The 24187-nt window shown below is 32.9% G+C and overlaps 1 protein-coding gene across 1 annotated transcript; it reads right to left on the reverse strand.

Annotated features, from left to right (window-relative positions):
- Positions 1-7348: 7348 nt before the first annotated feature.
- LOC127710491 (protein TEX261-like) lies at positions 7349-23112 on the reverse strand. Its single transcript, XM_052216379.1, has 5 exons — positions 22989-23112; positions 19953-20032; positions 14991-15144; positions 11757-11824; positions 7349-9028 (listed from the first exon to the last, which is right to left on the reverse strand). Exons 1-5 carry the CDS (start codon positions 23056-23058, stop codon positions 8795-8797), a joined length of 606 nt encoding a protein of 201 aa, XP_052072339.1. The 5' UTR covers positions 23059-23112; the 3' UTR covers positions 7349-8794.
- Positions 23113-24187: the final 1075 nt, after the last annotated feature.

Genomic DNA, 24187 nt, shown 5'->3' on the forward strand with positions numbered 1-24187 from the left:
GTTTGGGTTCTACAGTACAAAAGTTATGAGACACAAATCAGACAAATGTTTACTACTACAGGGATCAAAGGTGAGGTCTGACTGCCCTGACCATAGTAAATGTAAATGACCCCCACCTTCACCCCAAGTCCGTGATATCACTCCATACCAAGTTTGGAATAAAATGACAGGTGATTATAAAAGAGGGACGAAAGATACCAGAGGGACAGTCAACCTCATAGATTGAAAACAAACTGACAACGCCATGGCCAAAAATAAAAAGACAAACAGACAAATAATAGTACAGATGACACAACATAGAAAACTGAAGACTAAGCAACACGAACCCCACCAAAAACTGGGGGTGATCTCAGGTTCTCCGGTCAAATAAAACAATTGGTCAAACATTCTTGGGCTTTACACTGCTTGAAAGATTTATACGTTTCTTTAAAATGAGCCATAAATGCAAATTTTTATAGGCCCAGAAATAATTCAAAAAATAATTAAAGTAAATTCAATTTACCTAGACTCATTTTTTGCATCAATACAATTTTATAATAAACAAGAAATAATTGTAACAGGATGCTGTTACGAAGTCTCCTAAACAAAGCTCCCATAATTTGTCATTCCCATGGTCGCCTGACATTGGGCAAAGTCCAGTACACATTGGTTTGGTCTAGTAAAGTGATATGCATATGTCACATAATGTGACGCCTAGGAGATTGACCCTGTATATCATTCAAATTATTTTGAAATGACAAACAGGAATAAATATGGTTTAGGAGTGGGGACCGTTTACAAGTTCTCAAACAGGAGGGGGTGGGTTGACCCCAGGGACTCCCCCTATATTTCATTTGATTTGTTATATTGTCCCATACATGAATATATATGGTTTAGGAGTGGGGATTTCAACCGTTTACAAGTTCTCAAACAATAGGGGGTGGGGTGACCCCAGGGACTCCCCCTATATTTCATTTGATTTGTTATATTGTCCCATACATCAATATATATCGTTTAGGGGTGGGGATCTCGACCGTTTCCAAGTTCTCAAACAAGAGGGGGTGGGGTGACCCCAGGGACTCCCCCTATATTTCATTTGATTTGTTATATTGTCCTATATATTAATATATATGGTTTAGGGGTGGGGATCTCGACCGTTTCCAAGTTCTCAAACAGGAGGGGGTGGGGTGACCCCAGGGATTCCCCCAAATTTTCATTTGATTTGTTTTATTGTCCCATACAAGTATATATATGGTTTAGGGGTGGGGATCGCGACCGTTTACAAGATAAAAGAACATTTTCAAATTGAAGGGATGACTCACCCTATATTTTATTTGATTTGTTTCATTGTCCTGTTCTCATTACTGAAGACCACGCGTGTCTATCACTTACTGTTTTCGAGTATAAATAGTCATTTGAAAATAAAATCCCATAGGGTTCTACAGTAAACCCCTCCCTTCTTTAGGCCCCTCAAAATACCCCTAAATAGTTCCCAATGCACAAACGAAAGATTGATGGCTCCGCTAGACATGTTAGTCTTACATTTTATGAAACCCTAAGTTAATCTGACAAGGGGTCCGAGTTGTTTTCTTAGACGGTCCGAGTGGCCCGGTCCGACTTGTCTCTGGGACGAGTTATTCCGCATTTCTTAAAACATCGACCTGATTGGTCGACATTGATTACGTCGATTTCCGGTTTTTCATTCATAAAATAACAACAAGTTCAGTGATAAACGGAATAATTTATTAAAAGAAAGGAATTTAAATGTGCATACATTTAATTGAAATCAATTAAATAATCACAATCGTCTTAAACTAAAAGAATATCATGATTAAGAGTACTTTCGCTTAATCGGACTTTATATCATCAGAATCAAACGAACTTACGTTTCGTGCAAGTTAAAATTACCGCCAACTTAGACTACATGTGTACTATATATAACTTTATTCCCTCTATCATAGAGATTTGGTGTACATGAACAATATTCCTGCGCAATTTGCCATTTGGGAAATATAAACGACTTGTAATTACAGATTTTCGGCGATGAAATATTTCATACAATTGTTCTTTGCCATCTTAGCCAAAAGCACAGGGGATAATAAACTACGTACGGATTTCTATTGAGCACTATTTCCTATGTGCAACTTCAAATATTATGCGTCGTTCGACGATCATTTAAGGTTATTCTGGTCATATTTTTTGTATTCCAGAATTAAAAGAATGAAAAAAATGTCCAATTAGTTATATATAACATATTAGCCTGCTAGATTACAACAATGGCACTTTTTTCAGCATTCGTTAGGAAGAACACAAATCTAGGGTGCTAGCATAAGGCAGCTTAACTGCCTAAAAAAAGATTTATTGCCACAATGTATTTAATGTCAAAAAGACAATTAATAATACAAGCCTCAAATAACATCAAGTATTCAAATGAAAAAGAAAAAAAAATCCCAATAGGTAACTATTGTTCTCAGTAATGTTGATCTCTGTACAGTTAAGTAGGAACGGAAAGAAGAATACAAACCAGATATGTAATTAATGATTTAATTGGCTTATTATTGAAGTTTATAACAGTGCCCTCTTGGCCATTTTGTTGGCCTCATACCACATTAATTTCTTCCATTGTTTACAGTAGTTTTTCAAATCTAATTGAATTTTGATAAATGCACCTGTTTAACGGTAAAATAAATTTCCTGATTATATACCAATAGCATTCTAATAAAATATGCATGTCACAGCAAAATCCACATCTGTTTTTTCTCTTGAGAGCCAAGTAAACACCAAAAGGTAGAATTTTAGTTTTGAAAAAATACAGAAGGTTTATTTCTACATTTTTTGAACTTTTTTTTAATCAGTACTTCACTTTCAACAATATGATTTTTCACATATTACACTAATTTCGATATATATGTGATTGACAGGCATAGTTTTCATTTTCAAATAATACAGCAGCAAGAAAAATCAGGAAAGAAATACCCAATTAAATACTTGGGAACTATTTTTGCAGACCACAATCGATGGGAATTAATTGTGGTATGAAGCCTGTTACTTTGAAATCAACAATTATATTCTCCATTACATGTTTCTTTATTTATAATATCAATATCATCGTAACCTTAATATTTAATCATATTAATTCTTTTGAATCAAATTTGGTAAAAGTTTTCGGTTGACACAAATTGAGCAAGATTTATTTCCCTTTTGTCGCCATATTGGATGTCTATGTGCACAAATTCCTTTATAAATCAGCCAATTTCAGCTTGTTATAATGACGAATAAACTTACAAAAAAGTTGTTTTTCAAAAGATTTAAATTTCTTTAATATAAAAATAAGAAGATTTGGTATGATTTCCAATGAGACAACTTTCCACCAGAGACCAAATGATATAGAAGTTTACAACTATAGGTCACAGTATGGCCTTCAACAATGAACAAAACCCATACCCCATAGTCAGCTATAAATTGCCCAGAAATGAGAAATGTTAAACAATTGAAACAAGAAAACTAATAGCCTGATTTATGTACAAAACAATGCTGAAAAACAAATATTTCTTCAAGCCTTGCTTAATTCATCACCAGAAATCAAGTAAGGATCTCTGATCAGACTTGTTTGTTCCACATTCAGTAGTCAAATAAGAAAATCAACCATTTACACCCTTCAAAATAATGGCCAAGGGAAATAACTCAAAATCAAATTACGTCATACCAAAACCTATCTATTCAGTCCATATATACACTAAAGACTCAACAAACATAAAATCTTCAAAAATAAGTAAGTTTAAGGGTGAAAATATAACTCAATGGTGAAATGTATAATACATTAATAAGTAAATATATAGACTTAACCATGCATAGCAAATTTACATGCACATACAAGTCAGGGATAAACATTAAATAAATAATTCATACATCTTCATGCTAACATAAAATAATGAATACATGATAAAAGATTATTCCCTTTCTGAAAAATGACTTGTATTTGTTCTTCGGATTTTACATATTTATCTGATGTATATGATATCTATAATTACAACAAACAATTTCATTTCTAGTCGAGAAAATTACTAAATCGTACTGCAAATTGATTATATGAAAAATAAAATAATTTATAAATTTCTTCAAACATGTAAAATTCAAGAACTTTTAATATATTAGAATTAACATGATTTTTACAAATAATTCATAATAGAATAAAATGACATCCTTATTTTCATTTTTTCTGGCATTACAACAAAAAGTAAAGAGAATTAAAGAAAAAATAGGACACAACAGCAAGCTTCACTCATCCAGGAAAGGAAGAAATGCCTGGCCATTAAAGAACACAACATGGATAAGAAAGTCTGACTTGTAACAAGCACAAAACTTGATGAGGTTAAACCCAGTTTCCTGGTACTTAAAACTCCTCATTATCAAAACAGACACTACATTGCAAAAGTAAAACACATAATAATCAACTGTTGACACAGATATATGTCTTGCCTGTCAGCATAAAATTCAGAAAAAGACAATCTGATGGAGAGCAACATGGTTTATTAATTCAGTCCATGGACCATTATCTAGTGGGCACAGCCTCAAAATAGTCATCAAACTGATATGAACTGGATAGTAATTCAACTTCATACAAAATATCATTGATCTATCACAAGTAGAACCTATCAAACTAACTTAAGCAGACAACTTAACATTGAAAATTGCTAATTATTTTAAAGTCACTGGACCATGACCTAGGGGACAGGGCCGTCAAACTGATGTGTACCGATGGTAATGCAACTTCATACTAAATATCAATGATCTATCACAAGAAGTTCCTATCAAACTAACTTAAGCAGAAAACTTAACATTGAAAATTGCTTATTAATTCAATGTCACTGGACCATGACTTAGGGGGCAGGGCCTCGAAATAGACGTCAAACAGATATGTACTGATAGTAATGCAACTTCATAGTAAATATCAATGATCTATCACAAGTAGTTCCAATCAAACTAACTTAAGCAGAAAACTTAACAATTGTTGATGCCTGAGCCGTCCTAGTCAGAAATGCAATCCCTATGTCTCGCTTTCCGCGACTTTTGTCGCAGGCGAGACAAAAATCCTGCTCTACTTTTTTTTCAAATCAACCGTATGAATTTTAATGTTTTTCCAATGGTTAACATTTGTACCTGTCCTATTACTATCAAAACAAACAAACAAATTAGAAATTTGAACATTTTACTACATTTGAATGAAAATCTCAATATATAATAAGAGTGATAGTCAGGACACATATTAGCAATCAGAACATTTTTAAGGTCCTTCTAATGAATGAGGAACACTATTTGACCAATGTCAATGGGCATAAATGACGTAATTGAACAATTGCCTCTTACTGTGACGTAATAACATAAGTATTGTGACATTGGAAATGTACCAACAAATTCACAAATAGTAGGAATAATAGAGAGAAAACTGACATACATGATCTCTAAACACAACAGCTCTATTTGGGCTTTTTTTTGGCCTAAGCCATATAGAATATAGATAAGTTTGCTATTGAAATCTTCAAGTTATTCAAAATGCTCTAAATTCCAATATTTAAAATAGTATAACCAGTGGAAGGGGTTGTATGTATACTGTAGACTCTTTAAGCTACAATCCCATTAATCTGATCAATACATATCTGTAGTATCACAACTGTTAATGATTTATTTTGAATAAAAGGGGCTTTGAGTATTCATCAATGAGACAGCAACCCAAAGACACAAATAACCAAGACACCATTGTAAATACTGGAACTGTTGGAAAACATGTTTCTTACATATTGGACATTAACATTCAGATATAACCTATCCCCGTTTAGGCCATAATAATTGGTACAATGTATACCACAAATAATAATGAATCCATGATAGTTTATATGACTCTCTTATATATATCATATGTGAAGGACTATTTCAATGGATTTCATTGGAAAGAGAACCCCTCATCATTATTAAATAATGAACAAAAATCCCCATAAGTTGATTGGAGCTAAGGATAATACCAAAACATTAAGCAATCTCCAAGTAGCATGATAACAACAGTAACTATTATACACAATTTGACAAAAAAATAACACCCACTGAATTAATACTCAGGCACATTGTAGAAACATTTAAACAAGTATAATAAGGCTACTTCTTTAACCTAAAGATTGACACATAACAAATTAATATAAACCTTTCAAATAACATCAGGCTGATGCTTAAAATACCTCATTCAGTCAGAAATCAGTAAGAAGGATAATAACCTATTCAAAATTAAGATTTTTAAACTTAAAAATTCCAATTAAATTTCGTAGAAAAAAAAAGAGATTTAACAGGTCAAGTTTTTTTGTTCATGACATTTCTTGAATAAAAATGATGAAAGTCAAATTACAGTCCTAATAGAACTGCACTGAAAATTAAGATTGAGCAACTTATGCTCACCAAAAAACCAGGTTTGAACTCATGTGTTATAGAGAGGTCACTTTTAGAAAAAATATGTAAATATTTTCAAATGTATATTTGGCTTGTAATTTAATTATTACAAAATTTATGTCTTCACATGTAAAAGTTTTAAAAAGCTTACAAAATGTTCAGAAAAATAGTTGATAGCTTTCATAAAATAAATGAAAAACCTTGCTATGTTCCTAAAAATTGTTATACATCAAAATAAATGCATCTACAGTATAAAACAAATGAATCATGAAATATAACAAAGTACACATATATTACTATTGATTCTTTTGTTCCCTTTTAAACTTATAATATCTTATATTATAATTTTCAGATATTCTAATATCAGCTAAATTGATGTTTTTCTAATATCGTATTTGATTTTTTTTTCCACGATTACTAAATTAAAAAATACAATTAGAATCCTGCATCAGATTTAAATGCATGCATCTTTTAAAATTGATCACACAAAAATTACTAAGGTGTGGCCTACAATTAAGTAATGTACTAAATATCAATAGAATGCATATACACAGTAAAGACCAGTAATTGTGTTTGGTTAACATTAATAACACAGACTTAGGGAATGGACAACATTTCATGTTGGCTATAAACAAACTTACAATATGAAAAAAACAACAACATATAGTTTCACTTCTATAATAATTAATAAACAATATTAATTTTGCATAGCTTTTCTTTACATACACCTATAAATTACTTACATATAAATGATAACAGATTTCAGATGAAAATTAATTAGTTAGAGAGTGCTTCATTTACAGCACTATCAATTGAAATTTATATGTAACAACCATATGGTATCTATGTTAAAAACTGTACCAATACTGTTGATTGATTGATTGATTGTTGGTTGCTTTACGCCGCATTAGCACAACAAGGCTATATCGCGGCGATCCAATACTGTTGAGTATTTATATCAGATTTCAAGAGAAGTTTTGTGGAACAGGTGATTTCCTTAGCTTATGTTTTTAATTTCAATTTCAACTGCTTCAATGCAAAAATCTATAAAACCTATCATTAAATATTGTAGAAATCACAGCATTTTCAGAATATTGAAAAAATGAAAGACGAACAGGTTGTGACCTACAAATATTTGTTTTCCTTTAATTTGAAAACTCAGTTTTATAACAAATATTCAGGAAAAATACACCTCAACTGTACATCAAAACAGGGGAAAACTATGCTTTGGTCCCCTTTTAGCATTTTTCAAAAATTATAAAACCTTAAAGGTGACTGGTAGCCTAAGGCTCCTAAAACATTTTCAGAGTGGTGGTATGTTTACAAACAAGTGTCTAGCTGACTTCTTTTATTTCTAATTAATAATACTAGGATCTATAGGGGTTTTTTCAAGCTTTTTTAATGTTAAAAACAGGAATTCTCTTAGCTTCCATGAAAAAACAAATCTAAAAGCTTAAAAGTATCCCCCTACCTTTCCATTAAAAGATTACATGCACTCCATTTTTCTTCATTCAGGAATGAAGTAAGCAAAATATGTTAGAGCTATAATACTAAATGCAAATTTCCACACTGGTGGAATAAAATCATAAATAATAAGTGCTGAATTTATCAATCTGATTAAGAAAACCGACCCTCTGTCCACACTTTGCTTACAAAGATCTGACACTGCCATGTTAAACTTTCTGTTTTTCTTTTCTGGATTCTAAGGTTTTGTTGTACATTGTAATAATAAACGCCTTCAAAAATTTGAAGTCTGAAATTTTATTGGTTGATATAATAATTTAAGAAAACAGAAATTTCAGATTACTTGTAAGCAAAGTGTGGGTACAGGTTCTGTATTTTTTAACAGATTGAGCATATTTATGATTTTGCAACACATATTTTGCAGTTTCACAATAAAATATCTTTTAACAAATTTATCTGTGGTGTACGTGTAATTGAAATTTTTTCTATGTCCCATTACATAATTATTCTGGTACACAACATAACACAATTAGTATTTTGCTTACTGTGAATTCATTATAATTTGTTGGATACCAACTTTCTTGAATTTTGTGGGTATAAGCTAGGGAACCACGAATTTAAATGTTCAATGAAGTACAAAATCTGTATGGGCTAATAAACAAACTTTAGAACACCACATCAAAAATCCACGAAAATACAATTTTTCCTCCGTCCACGAAAATTGGTACCCAAAATAATAAATGAATCCAGAGTAGCTTAAAACCCCAATTATATTTGTCCAGTAATTACCCTCTTCATAGAGAATAATACCACAATATACCTGAACAGTTAACATGCAAATTCATCTTCACACATACATCATGTATCTTTGCCAAATCAAGCTGACTAATTAAAAACAATGACAACCCACATGTATCTAGTACTGTTTTCTAACTCTCTGTGGTAATACAGTGTCCTGTGCATGTTTCAAGAATGACAGAAGTCCCAATCCTTTAGTTTTCCTTTTGAAATAATTGCTGACCACGTCGGTGGCATCTTCAGATTTTGTTCGGTTTTCTGTCATGGTTGGTAAAACATTTTCATTTGCAGATAAAGACACAAAAAAAGCAAATGGTACTATCCAGAGACAAATTGTGAAGAAAGCCATCACCTACAAAACATTTGAACAGAATAGCTATATTATATGCATATATACTGTAAAAAAAAAATTTGATTTTCAAAGAAAATTGTATAAGGCTTGTTATTTATCTGTATGAGAGATATCTCCAATTACATACATCTACATCAGAGTTTTTTCCTATGATACATCTCTACATCAATTATCTCCCTTTGAAAACATCTGCATAAAAAAAATCTTTATAGAAACTGTACTAGGAATAAAATTTTGTATGCCAGACGCATGTTTTGTCTAAAAAGACTCAACAGTGACGCTTGAATCATAAAAGTTTTAAAAGGCCAATCAAAGAATGAGGTTGAAGTTAATTGAGGACCCAAAATTCTGAAAAATTTTGCCAAATATAGCTACAATGAAGTAGGGGATTGGGTGTGACAGAGGTAAAGAGTATACCATTTCCCTCATTGCAGGAGTATAATTATGTAAAAATGAAATTGTGTGCTATGTATAGGAATAAATGTTCACCATGTTGACAAACTGGCAATAATTTGCTATTATTATGGAATCACAAATGAAAATAAAATGCTTCGCTGGGCGCAGCTTGATACGACCGCAGAGGTCGAACCCTGAACAGTTGGGGCAAGTATGGACACAACATTCAAGCTTGATACAGCTCTGAATTTGGATTGTGATTAAATATTTGACACAGCATAGGTTTCTGACACAGAAAGAATGTGGTCTACGAACTTCAATTTTTTTAATTTACCTATTATGGTCCAATGTCCAAAATCAAAATACATGGTTAGATTCAGCATATCAAAGAACCCCATATATTCAATTTTTGTTGAAATCAAACAAAGTTTAATCTTGGACCCCAACTTGGACAAACTTGAAAACTGGTCCCATAATCAAAAATCTAAACACATGTTTAGATTCAGCATATCAAAGTACCCCAAGAATTCAATTTTTGTTAAAATCAAACTAAGTTTAATTTTGGACCCTTTGGACCTTAATGTAGACCAATTAAAAAAAACCGGATCCAAAATTAAAAATCTAAAAACACGGTTAGATTTGGCATATCAAAGAACCCCAATAATTCAATTTTTGATGAAATCAAACAAAGTTTAATTTTGGACCCTTTTGACCTCAATATGAACTAATTTGATAGCGGGCCCACAAATAAAAAATCTAAATACATGGTAAGATTCAGCATATCAAAGAACCCCATATATTCAATTTTTGTTGAAATCAAACAAAGTTTAATTTTGGACCCCAATTTGGACCAACTTGAAAACTGGGCCAAAAATCTAAAATCTAAATACATGTTTAGATTCAGCATATCAAAGAACCCCATATATTCAATTTTTGTTGAAATCAAACAAAGTTTAATTTTGGACCCCAACTTGGACCAACTTGAAAACTGGGCCCATAATCAAAAATCTAAACACATGTTTAGATTCAGCATATCAAAGAACCCCAAGAATTCAATTTTTGTTAAAATCAAACTAAGTTTAATTTTGGACCCTTTGGACCTTAATGTAGACCAATTTAAAAAACGGGACCCAAAATTAAAATTCTAAATACACGGTTAGATTTGGCATATCAAAGAACCCCAATAATTCAATTTTTGATGAAATCAAACAAAGTTTAATTTTGGACCCTTTTGACCTCAATATGAACCAATTTGATAGCGGGTCCACAAATAAAAAATCTAAATACATGGTTAGATGCAGCATATCAAAGAACCTCATATATTCAATTTTTGTTGAAATCAAACAAAGTTTAATTTTGGACCCCAATTTGGACCAACTTGAAAACTGGGCCAAAAATCAAAAATCTAAATACATGTTTAGATTCAGCATATCAAAGAACCCCATATATTCAATTTTTGTTAAAATCAAACAAAGTTTAATTTTGGACCCTTTGGACCTTAATGTAGACAAATTTGAAAACTGGACCCAAAATTAAAAATCTAAATACACAGTTAGATTCGGCATAACAAATAAATAAATGTGGTCAAAGATTTTACAAATCTAATGCGCCATACTGGTCTTCCTTTATAAATATGCATTTCTTTAAACATAATTTAAAAGCAGTGTAAGGGAAGTAACCAAAATGTTGTATTTGGATTACCTCCCTTACACTGTTTTAAATTATCTTAATTGTTCATTAACCATTACTTTATACATAATTTAAAAGCAGTGTAAGGGAGATAATTTCAATGATGTATTTGATTTATCTCCCTTACACTGCTTTAAATTATGTTTTGTACTAAAGTATTTGTCCATTAATGAGGACAACCTTGTTTTTCCCCCTTTTTTGCCCCTAATTCTTAAACGGTTTGAGCAATAACCTCCCAAAGCAAATCCTAACCATCCCTTTGTGGTATGGAAACTTGTAGTATAATTTCAGAGAGATCCATACACCGTTCCACAGTTATTGTCTGGAATCTAGAAAATGCTTATTTTTGGCCCCTTTTTGGCCCCTAATTCCTTAACTGTTGGTACCATAACCCCCAAAATCAATCCCCACCTTCCTTTTGTGGTATTGAACCTTATGGTAAAATTTCATAGAAATCTATTCACTTAAACTAAAGTTAGAGTGCGAAAACTAATGCGTCTTCGGACAACGACGCAGGACGACGACGACGACGACGACGCCAACGTCATACCAATATACGACCACAAAAATTTTTTTGCGGTCGTATAAAAAATTACCAACTCAAGATTGATTCATATTTAAATGACTAAACTTTTATACTTACATCTGAAAATGGGTACCATACTGATGCAAAGTAAGAAAATGCAAAGTAGTGGTTCACAATCACCATAACTAAAATTAAAAAAATACATTAATACTTTGAAAAGCTAGCATGATTTTCCGACCAAAAATGACTACTTTACAGCTTAGTTAACTGTAGATAAACTAACCTGATACTCCAGCTGAGACAGTAAGACAGCTCTATCAATTGTAGAGTTCTGGGATAGTTGTTGTTTCAATGTGGAGATTGAAAAAGTCACATCATGTGATATTTTTCTATGCATCCGCCTAGTTTTTTACACATGCTAATTAGGCAAATATTATAATTCAAATAGATTTCCACTTAAAAAGTCAACCAGGCTTTTCATGTTTTACCCCCTTAACCTGATGGAAACCCACAACAAGGCGACTTCGCCAATATGATGATGTTTTCATGTTTAACCCCCTCAACCTGATGGAAACCTATGGCAAGGCGACATCGCCCATATGTTGATGTTTTCATGTTTTACCCCCTCAACCTGATGGAAACCCACAACAAGGCGACATCCCCCATATGTTGATGTTTTCATGTTTTACCCCCTCGACCTGATGGAAACACACAACAAGGCGACATCGCCAATATGTTGATGTTTTCATGTTTTACCCCCTCAACCTGATGTAAACCCACAACAAGGCGACATCACCCATATGTTGATGTTTTCATGTTTTACCCCCTCAACCTGATGTAAATTTTTTAAACCCACAACAAGGCGACATCACCCATATGTTGATGTTTTCATGTTTTACCCCCTCGATCTGATGGAAACCCACAACAAGGCGACATCCCCCATATGTTGATGTTTTCATGTTTTACCCCCTCAACCTGATGTAAACCTACAGCAAGGCGACATCGCCCATATGTTGATGTTTTCATGCAGATAAGGTTGTATTGATTTTAAAACATCATAGATTTTCGACATATTTACATGACTTTGGCATGTTTATTTTTTTGTGTAAAATGATATATAGGACAAATGGTAAAACAGTCTATCTCAGAACTAAAGTATTTCAAGAGCTAACTGTTTGATCCAAGTTAGTAGTTTAGCAAGCTGTACATGTAGGCTCGAGAAAATATTTTGTTCAGTTTTCTAATGTATATGTAGGAAATTTTCATAATCCTTCTCTGAATTAAATTGAGAATATTACAGCATAAAACAGCATGGTTTCTACAAAACAGACTTAGTACCTTTAGCTTGCTTTCAGTATATACATTTGCCTGTTTTGTTGAAAAAGTATCTTAAGTTGTTCATATATGAGTTTTTGTCAAATGTAATAGATGTACTAACTCATGTAGTACAGGGCCATTGTTCATCTGCTGATCTTTGTTATTTACCATAATCTATGTGCTACATGTATTTGTTATTCCAATGAAAAATAAAAGAACAGAGTTCCAATATCCCCCGCATTGCACATATTTTATCTATCCAAGGTACAAGAGCAATAACTAAAAAAAAACTTTTTTTTTTGTTCTTTGAAACTTTTTATAAATATCTTTGAGAAATGAAGGCTTCAGAGCAAATGCCTTGCAATTTCCGTTAAAATTAATATTTCCAAGAATTGTACACATGAGAGCACTAACAATGTGATTTTCCATATAGTCCAATATTTCCATGGGGCATAATTATATAACTCTTTTTAAAAATAATTGATCAACACTGATTTTCGATTTGTCCGAGACATTGATGATATAAACCTATAATATAAATTTTTTTTAAATCTGGCAAGAATTGTACACATGAGAGCGTTAACATTAACAATGAAAATTTTCTATATAATCAATATTTCCAAGAGGCATAACTTTTTTAAAAATAATTGATGGGCATTGATTTCTTTCTCCACAAAGACATTGCTGATATAAACCTATAGCTATGATGTAAATTTCATAACATTCTGGCAAGAATTGTACACATAAGCACTTACAATGCAATTTTCCATGTAATCAATATTTCCAAGGGCATAACTCTTTTAAATAGCTGCGCCACGAGCGCATGATACACCCGTAGTCTTGTGTGTGAGTTTTAAGGCAATAATCATAAATCATTTCTGAGATACAGCGCGACATGTGAAAACCCCCCCAGTTTTTTTTATAAAAAAATCAATAACTCTAAAATAAAATTTTGAATCATCACCAAAAAGTATACAGATCTTAAGATTAATATAATTAAGAAGTGTGTAAAGTTTTAAGCAATAATCATAAATCGTTTTTGAGATACGGCGTGACCTGTAAAACCCCCCCTTTTTTTTACAAAAAACTCAATAACTGTAAAATAAAATTTTGAATCATCACCAAAAAGTATACTGATCTTTAGATTAATATAACTAAGAAGGGGGGCCTCAGTGGCCAAGTGGTCTAAGTAGTTACTACTGTAATCACTAGCCAGTCAACACTGAGGTTGTGAGTTCGAACCCCGCTCGTGCGGGTGCACTCGACTCCAATCTTAATTGACTAGGATTGTCAGTTTTCCTATTGAAGGTCGGTGGTTTTCTCAGGGCACTCAGGCTTCCTCCACCAATAAAAACTGGCCGCCACAAAATAGCTCAAAAGCGGTGCTTAAAAGTGGCGTTAAAACACCAAAAATCAAAAAAATCAAATATAACTAAGAAGTGTGTAAAGTTTTAAGCAATAATCATAAATTGTTTTTGAGATACGGCGTGACATGTGAAAAAAACACCCCCCTGTTTTAGTTACAAAGTCCTGTAACTCAAAAAGTTTTAATCTTATTTTCACCAAAAAGTATACAGATCGTTTGACCATCATAAGAAACAACTATGTTAAGTTTCATGAAATTTGGATAAGTTGTCTCAAGTTACTGTGCGACATGGAGACGCCGGACAGACGGACAGACAGATGCCGAACATTTGTATACCATAATACGTCCCATCAAAAATTTTGACGGGTGTATTAAAATCATAAAAATCTGTCAAGAATTGTACATGTGAGTGCTCTAACAAAACTTGATGGACTGATGGATGGACGGATGTCCGTTTTTTCTATGTCCCCATAACGAGTTGCGTGAGGGACAAAAATACATTTTGAAATCAGATTACACATGTTACAGGTTTATTTACTTAAAAGATTTTATCAGCGTTGAATACACACCAGAGACAGACTATTTCTCTGTTGATATTACATGACAAAATAACTTTGGTCCGTGCCCCCTCCAAAAAAAACCCCAAAAAAACAGAATAGTGTACTTACTGACAGATGCTATAAATGATGGGGATGATAATATAAAGTACGGGAAACTCTGTAACAATGCAAAGTATGCTGCATTTCCTGATAATCCTACTATGATTAATGATGTGTCCAGATCTTCAAACAGGAACAAACCAATATACACTGCTGTGGTGAACTGAAAAAAGAAATACATGTTTTGTACACCTTAATCATGTATTTACAAATACTGCTTTGTTGCACTTACTTTATACTCATATACTTTATACACATAGATCCTATCACTACAATGAGTGGGATGTATATATAGATGTTTTCCCCAAGCCTGTTGACTAATAAATCTATCCACTTATGATAGTAAAATTTTTAAACTTTAAAATGCGGAATATCTTGAAAATTGAAAGTTTAACTATTGAGAGTGGATAAATATTGTAGTAGACTAAGTCAAGTGTAAGAATCTTATTCACTTCTTATATAAAGGGAAATGTAAAATTGAGCAATGGTTGAATGATAGGGCGGCAAAGTACTCAAGACAAATTAACTTGTGTTTATCAAAAGTTATCAAACTTGTCAACATCTGTTTAAATGCACACAGAAATTTAGAAACTTCTTTATTATTCAGGTTCAAGACAGTTCATGAGTTGCATTTTCTTCCTCTAATCTGGCAATTTTAAAAATCCAAGGACTGCATAGCTCTTCAAATATCAAACTTAAATGTGAAGAGCAGAGAAATATCTTATTACAGAATATTCCTTTTTTAATAAGGCCCTCAATTCAAAATTTTTTTTGTTTAAATCAAGTATATTTAAAGAAAGGGATTTGAAAAGGTTCAGCCATTTAAATCATTTTCCCGTATAATAGGGATAGTATATAGTTTATTACATATTAAAAGAATTTATATATATATGTCATTTTGTGTCCAGATGAATCAGGGGAGGCAATCCTCCTTCAACTGTATACACTACTTAAAATGTGTCAGTTTAGTTGACCCACACTGGGACATTAGTAAGTTGAATGTTCTCAGCAGATACATTATATGATTATCTTAAATAAACTGGTAGTATTACAAGAGAAATGACGAAAATTATTTTTTGTTCCTAAAATTATTTGACTCACTGTCAAAACTAATAATATTAATATACATGTACATATATTTATCAGTATACAGTGTAGCTATAAGCATTGGTAGTATATCACTTGTGTTTACAGGTAAGTCATTTCCCACCAATCTTAGCTCGTGCAATCGGCACTATTTTGTACAGTGTATATTAGAAGGAAAATATACTAATTATCAGTCAAGGGACTTACTTAAATGAGTGATTTTCTAAATCACTGATTCAAGTAACATTATGTCCACGAAGGTTGGAAGTAAGAGTTGTCTTTCTTTAATAATCACCTATTTAAGTAGTACAAATAAATCACTAGACTAAGTGATTTAATTTTATTGTAGCTTTAAATATAGAAACTAATGATCCAGGGTCTAATTATGTTGCTAAAATTATCAGAACAAACATCTGTATTGAAAGGATAACTGGTCATGTCAGGTGATGACCTTGTACTAAATTTGAGATAATGACATAAAAATCACTTGTCTTATTATCATACCTCTATTTTCTTCCAAAAAATCACTTCTTTAAGTATCATTATTTTGATAACCCCCACTAATTTCAACACCCCCGAACAGTGAAATTTTGATCGCGAACAGTAGAATTTTATTACATAATCTGTAAGATGAAACCTTGAATTTTACAGGACAAATACTCCCACTGCTGGGAAAAATCTGTTAAGAAGTATCAGTTCATTATGTAAATTAAGCCTTTATTATAGCATTTTTTCAACTAAAATAGAATTTGCAGCTAAATGATTGCATCAAAGGCATAAACCTTGCTACTTAAAAGAAGCAAAAGGTTTCATTTTTTTCAATTTTACTAATGAAAAGATATTATCCAAACCTATGTGTTTAAAATTTTGGTAAAACTACAAAATCACAATTTGTGACAAAACTTCGAATTTGCTACTTAAATAACTGATTTAAAAATCACTTATTTCAGTAATTCCCCTGCCTGATTATACAAGTTAATATATAATATTGTTACATCATAGAAATCTTCTTGACTTTAATCTACAAATGTAATGTAATTCATTTGTAAATATTTGATATAAAGGGCCTTCTAATACTATACATGCCCAATACACGACAAATTGGACAATTGTTTTATGAGAATTTGATATTTTTAAACGAAAATGTGAAACATTGATATAACAGACACCAATCTTAAAATGACAGCCCTTTGAACTGCCAAACAAGGAGGCATGTAGAATTCAGAATAAATAAAATGCTCCGCTGGGGCGCAGCTTGATACGACTGCAGAGGTCGAACCCTGAACAGTTGGGGCAAGTATGGACACAACATTCAAGCTTGATACAGCTCTGAATTTGGATTGTAATTAAATAATTGACACAGCATAGGTTTCTGACACAGAATGAATGTGGTCTAAGAACTTAAAATTTTTTAATTAACCTATTCAAACCATATCATTATTATTTGCTTTTATATATAAATCAGAAATAACCAATTCAAAATGGAAAGTTTTAAAGAAAATAAAATGCTCGGCAGGGCGCAGCTTGATACGACCGCAGAGGTCGAACCCTGAACAGTTGGGGGAAGTATGGACACAACATTCAAGCTTGATACAGCTTTGGATTTGGATTGTGATTAAATATTTGACACAGCATAGGTTTCTAACACAGATTGAATGTGGTCTAAGAACTTAAAAATTTTAAATTGGACATTCACCTATTATGGTCCAATATCCAAAATCTAAATACATGGTTAGATTCAGCATATCAAAGAACCCCAAGAATTCAATTTTTGATGAAATCAAACAAAGTTTAATTTTGGACCCTTTTGACCTCAATGTGGACAAAGTTGATAACGGGGCCCAAAAATCAAAAATCTAAATACATGGTTAGATTCAGCATATCAAAGAACCCCATATATTCAATTTTTGTTGAAATCAAACAAAGTTTAATTTTGGACCCCGATTTGGACCAACTTGAAAACTGGGCCCATAATCAAAAATCTAAATACATGTTTAGATTCAGCATATCAAAGAACCCTAAGAATTCAATTTTTGTTAAAATCAAACTAAGTTTAATTTTGGACCCTTTGGACCTTAATGTAGACCAATTTGAAAACGGAACCAAAAATTAAGAATCTAAATACATGGTTAGATTCGGCATATCAAAGAACCCCAATAATTCAATTTTTGATGAAATCAAACAAAGTTTAATTTTGGTCCCTTTTGACCTCAATGTGGACAAAGTTGATAACGGGGCCCAAAAATCAAAAATCTAAATACATGGTTAGATTCAGCATATCAAAGAACCCCATATATTCAATTTTTGTTGAAATCAAACAAAGTTTAATTTTGGACCCCGATTTGGACCAACTTGAAAACTGGGCCCATAATCAAAAATCTAAATACATGTTTAGATTCAGCATATCAAAGAACCCCAGGAATTCAATTTTTGTTAAAATCAAACGAAGTTTAATTTTGGACCCTTTGGACCTTAATGTAGACCAATTTGAAAACGGAACCAAAATTTAAGAATCTAAATACACAGTTAGATTCGGCATATCAAAGAACCCCAATAATTCAATTTTTGATGAAATCAAACAAAGTTTAATTTTGGACCCTTTGGACCTCAATGTGGACCAATTTAAAAACGGGGCCCAAAATCCAAAAACTAAATACACGGTTAGATTCAGCATATTAAAGAACCCCATGAAATCAAGAATAAAACCCCATTGAAATTGGTCAAGAAATAAGCAATTTATAGGAAGTATCTTCTTTTGCACAATCCTGTGCTATTAAATATTTCTTGCTATTGCGCAATACTGTACAATTGACATATCTTGCTATTGCGCAATATTGTGCTATTGGATATTTCTTGCTATTGCACAATACTGTGCAATTGAAGATTTCTTGCTATTGCGCAATACTGTGCAATTGAAGATTTCTTGCTATTGTGCAATACTGTGCAATTGAAAATTTCTTGCTATTGCACAATACTTATTATATAATAATTTACACATCCTGTTTGGTGTGTATCTCCTACCATATCATTATTATTTGATTTTAAATATAAATCAGAAATAACCAACTTAAAATGGAAAATTTTAAAAGAAACAAAAAAGGAAAAAAAGAAAAAAAAGGAAAAAAAAATAAATCCCCCCCCAAAATTTTTTGAACCCCCATTATGATTCATCACCCCCAAACTCAATCCCAGCCTTCCCTTTGTGGTATGGTACCTTGCAGTACAATTTCAGAGAGATCCATACACTTGAACACAAGTTATTGTCTGGAAACTAGAAAAAAATGTGTTTTTTGGCCCCTTTTTGGCCCCAAATTCCTAAACGTTTTGAGCAATTACCCCCAAACTCAAACCCAGCTTTCCCTTTGTGATATGGAACCTTGTAGTACAATTTCAGAAAGATCCATACACTTACACACAAGTTATTGTCATGAAACTAGAAAAATGCTTGTTTTTTGCCCCTTTTTTGGCCCCTAATTCCTAAAATTTGGAGGCAATTACCCCCAAAATCAATCCCAGCATTCCCTTTGTGATATGGAACCTTGTGGTACAATGTCAGAGAGATCCATACACTAACACACAAGTTATATCTGGAAGTTACAAAAATGCTTATTTTTGGCCCCTAATTCCTTAACTGTTGGTACCATAACCCCCAAAATCAATCCCCACCTTCCTTTTGTGGTATTGACCTTATGGTAAAATTTCATAGAGATCCATTCACTTAAACTAAAGTTAGAGTGCGAAAACCAACGTGTCTTCGGACGACGACGACGACGCCAACGTCATACCAATATACGACCACAAAATTTTTTTGAGGTCGTATAAAAAATGTCATGTAAGACAGAGTATAGAAGTCGAAAAAAAAAGATGAGGTTTAAATGAGTTTACCATAATGAGATACTTGATAGTTTTTCCAGTAAGAACTGTGTATTCTTCAACCAATTCAGCAATATAAAATAGACCTGCAGCTGGAAAAAAGAAGCACATCCATGTATATATATATATTATGCATTTTGTAAGCATGACAAGAGTTAAATTCATGTTTCCCATTAGACCTTGTTATATATGTAAATGAAGGTGACCTATAGTTGTTAACTTCTAAGTCATTTGGTCTCTTGTGGAGATCTAGAGTTGTCTCATTTGCAATCATACCATATCTTCTTATTTTTATAGAACATACATGATGTACATGTACAAGTTATTCCAATTAAAGTTACTTTTGGTGATTTTATACAGCAAATGCTGATGTTTATCGATGGGTGACTCACTCTAAAATATTTCTCTATTTTTATCCATTTGTGACATGGTATGAGTGCTAAGACTCCAGATCTGGGGTACACATTAAACATATTAAATGCAAACTAGAAATTTTATCTCAATCACCTTGTAAGTCACTGCATTGTATGCAATATTTATGTACCCTGGAAGAAAGAATAATCATCCTATTTTTAACCCTTTACATTTAATAGTCATTAAAATATATATATGTACCTGTACTTGAAATAATGGTTAAAACTTTCACAAGGATGGCACGACATTGTCATGATTGTAATGATGATTTTTGCATATTCAGAAAACATACACAAGATAATTCTTGAAAATAGGAAATAGCTCAATTCAATTTCTAGGTGTAATAAGTAATTTTTTTTTAATGGTCCCATTGTTTAATACATAATGAACTTTATATCATCTTAGCATGGCAAGAATATTTGGAATTTTCTAAGAAAACATTTTACTGTCATGACTGTGTAATGTAAAAAGTGTTGTAATAATATCCGGCTATCTACAATAACTTTTTTCTGCACTTGTCCCATTAGCATGAGATTGCTCTGATGTCTAAAGCCTTTTTAGGACTTACTGTGGTCGTAGCATATAAAAACCATGGAAATTGCCCATCTAGACTTTGGGAGGCAAGTTTCTGCATCAAATCATACAACATTTGATTCCTAACCCATTTTTCTCCAAATGTACCTTCATGTTCTATCCCCCTGTAGCACAAATGACCGTCAGGACACTGCTTTTATCAGATATGAAACCAACCCTGAACATTTACTTGCAGTCTAAGGCATGTAAGGCATATGCGCAAAATCAAAAAGCAACTACCGGGTAGTTCAACCCCATAATTTGCATAATAGGCTTATAATTGATATGTTGAGCCCAGGACTGCAAACTTTAAATAAGTTTCTGTATTACATAATCCCTTAGGATTCTGCGTCTGGAGTAATTTTCTGATTTGGCCGCCCTCAGAATCCCTTATCATGCTTATCAAGCTGTATATATGTATGTACATGTATATACATTGTATGTACAGAGATACCTCTATGTGTGAATGGAGCAGCCTGCAATTGCTGTGAGGGTACAGTGGAATCAGTCTACACTCCCTATCAGGATTAATGGAGATGCGTCACTAATTTATATACAACTCACCACCAGGATTGATTGATTAATTCATTCATTGGTGTTGAATGCCACTTTCAGAACTATTATGCTATTTTGTGGTGGTCAGTTTTAATTGCAGGAGGAAGCTGGAGTGATGGAGAGAACTACGACCTTCGGTAGGAAAACTGACAATCCCAGTCAATTAATAAGAGAGTCAAGCGCACCTGACATGTGGGATTGGAAACTCAAAACCTCAGTGTTGACAGGCTAGTTATACAGTAGTTCTGACTTCTTAGACAACTTGGCCGCCTAGGCCCCAGCACCACCAGGACAATACCCAACTTAACACAGAGGGAGTGTTAGGACATCGGGAAAGTCTGTTATTATGGTGGAGAAACAGGAAGTACAAAATGTACTCAGAGCTTCTTGGAGGAAACAGACAATCAGACAGAGGTCAAAAGTTAGGGGCCACTTTGACCAACCTAGGCTCCAAAAGTAGCCAATTCAGTATAAACTCCACTCTGGGTACCAGAGATGTGTGTGAGGGTGAAAATCACCGTACTAATGAACTTTATTTAACTAATCATGATGTACAACATGTAGCTCAAATCCCTAATTTTTTTAAAAACTACCTCACCTCAAACCTGTGTGTGGACAGTGCCTTTTAGGCCTTCATGGCCTGATGCAGGGAAAAATTTTCAGAATAAAAATTTGTATGCTGTGACAGGTGGAGACTCACAGATTTATAAATATTGTAACGTTTGTGTATGAGGGTCGTAATGGGTGTACATGTACCTTCATGAAAATAATGGTAAAAATTCTTGCGAAATGACGTTAACGGTAATTTTTGGTGCATGACGATAAAATGTACACTTTCTTTAACCCTCTTGCTGCCAAAGGGACATTTATGGCTTCTACACACAAATCTTGTTGATTGTGTAGAACGTCAAAGGTCCATGGTAACGTCACAATACTGAGGGGCACTGACAACGTCAAAAGACAGCGCCAAAAGGACGATTTGCAACGTCACAGATATGAAACGTCAAGATGCTTTTGACGCGACAAAGCAAGAAAAAAAACTCGGCAGCAAGAGGGTTAAGAGGATAAAAAAATTTACTGATTTTGACGAATCACGCTAATTTTTTTCCAAAAATAACGTTAACGACAATTATTTGAGACATCTGACGTATCACGATAAGGATAATATGATGAATCAGGATAAAATTTTAACCAATTTGACGTTAACAGTAGCCGAAAATGGCCGTTTGACGCCTGACAGTAATGGGCATTCATTCCCTCGTGTATGGACTCCAACTGTTCTTGCCAATTTCAATTGTCTTCTACTGACATAGACCTTTCCAGACGTCTTAATTATTTGGACTACTTCTGTCGTCATAATTATTTGGACTACTGACATAGAAGGAAGGCGTCATAGAAAAAATTTAAAATAGCCTTTCCAGACGTCTACTGACATAACTGAGTTTAGAGTCCCCGGACTCTGTTGTTAAATATAAACATTGAAGTAATATACTTAAAATACTTTACCAATAGCTAGTGTGATCAAACATATTTGGATTAACAATGCAATCCAACTCAAAAGATACATAAACCACATTTTTAAGTTGATTTACAGTAGAATCGAAATGTGGCTGATCTCAGTGTAACCGGAAATACATCGTTAATGATCGAAGTCGTTTCCCGAAAGTTCCGGATAATCCATGTATACTGTCACTCTCGTTAAAAAAAACGTAAAAAAATAACATTATGTTGAACCAGAGACATATACTACAATATGTCTCTGGTTGAACACATGAATTCTTTAAAGCCAAAATTTGAAAGTAAACAAAGAAGGTTCTTCTTCTAATTTTTATAAAGAAAATTGTCATAGAAAGCAACGAATATTTCTGAGTTTAATTATAAAAATAATGTTTTGGAAAATTTACAAATTGGTATAAGCAGAGACAGAGACATATATAAGTCAAAGATGTTTCTGGTATAAGTAAAAGGGAAAAGATTGAAAAAGAAAAGTTCTACATTTTACTTGTTTAAGTCCTTACAATTTATTTAAGAATTATATTCTTTTTTTTTCAATTTAACAGAGGTGTAAAAGCGTTGACCGAAACTGGCATATTTATATGAAACGCAGAAGATTCATTCTAGAAATGTGACATGTTCAACGCTTTTACAACCGTATTTTACAATTACAAATAGAAGCATTCAAATTGTAATTACATTTTCAAATTTCAAATTTCACTTCAATGAAGTCAAGTTCTATATTGACTATAGGTTTGATGTTAATCCAGAATAGAAGTATTTTATTACTGACCACAACAGGGGCGGATCCAGCCATTTCAAAAGGGGGGTTCCAACCCAGGATAAAATGTCCCAATTCAAAAGCATTGATCGTAAAAAAAAAATCCCGGCCCCCCTTTTGGATCCGCCACTGCACAATGAGCTATTTGGGATACATTCATTAAATGTGTCTATATAAAGCATTATATTAAATGGTCCACTACGTCAAGAGCCTTTTTGCGGATCTAATGTTATATGCTTAGTTTCAGCTTTTGCTTTGTAGGGTAGATTGCATGTAGTTAGTACCAAGAGTTGGTAAGATGATGCCTTCGCATAGAGATTTGATAAGAAAAGTTGTAACCGAATAAGGAACATGTTTTGAATGTTCAGAATTAAGTTCATCTGCTGCATTTCTAAAGTTGAGCTTTCTTATGTTGTGGAGACTTCGTTTG

Source organism: Mytilus californianus, unplaced genomic scaffold, assembly GCF_021869535.1.
Source record: "Mytilus californianus isolate M0D057914Y unplaced genomic scaffold, xbMytCali1.0.p SCAF_8, whole genome shotgun sequence".
Taxonomy (NCBI): Eukaryota; Metazoa; Mollusca; class Bivalvia; order Mytilida; family Mytilidae; genus Mytilus; species Mytilus californianus.

Coding starts and splice junctions, on each gene's coding strand:
- LOC127710491 (XM_052216379.1), bottom strand. CDS start 23,058: ATGTGGTTTATGTATCTTTTGAGTTGGATTGCATTGTTAATCCAAATA. Junction 15,145..19,952: donor CTATCAAGTATCTCATTATG/GTAAACTCATTT, acceptor TTCTTTTTTCAG/TTCACCACAGCAGTGTATAT. Junction 9,029..11,756: donor TATGGTACCCATTTTCAGAT/GTAAGTATAAAA, acceptor AATGTTTTGTAG/GTGATGGCTTTCTTCACAAT.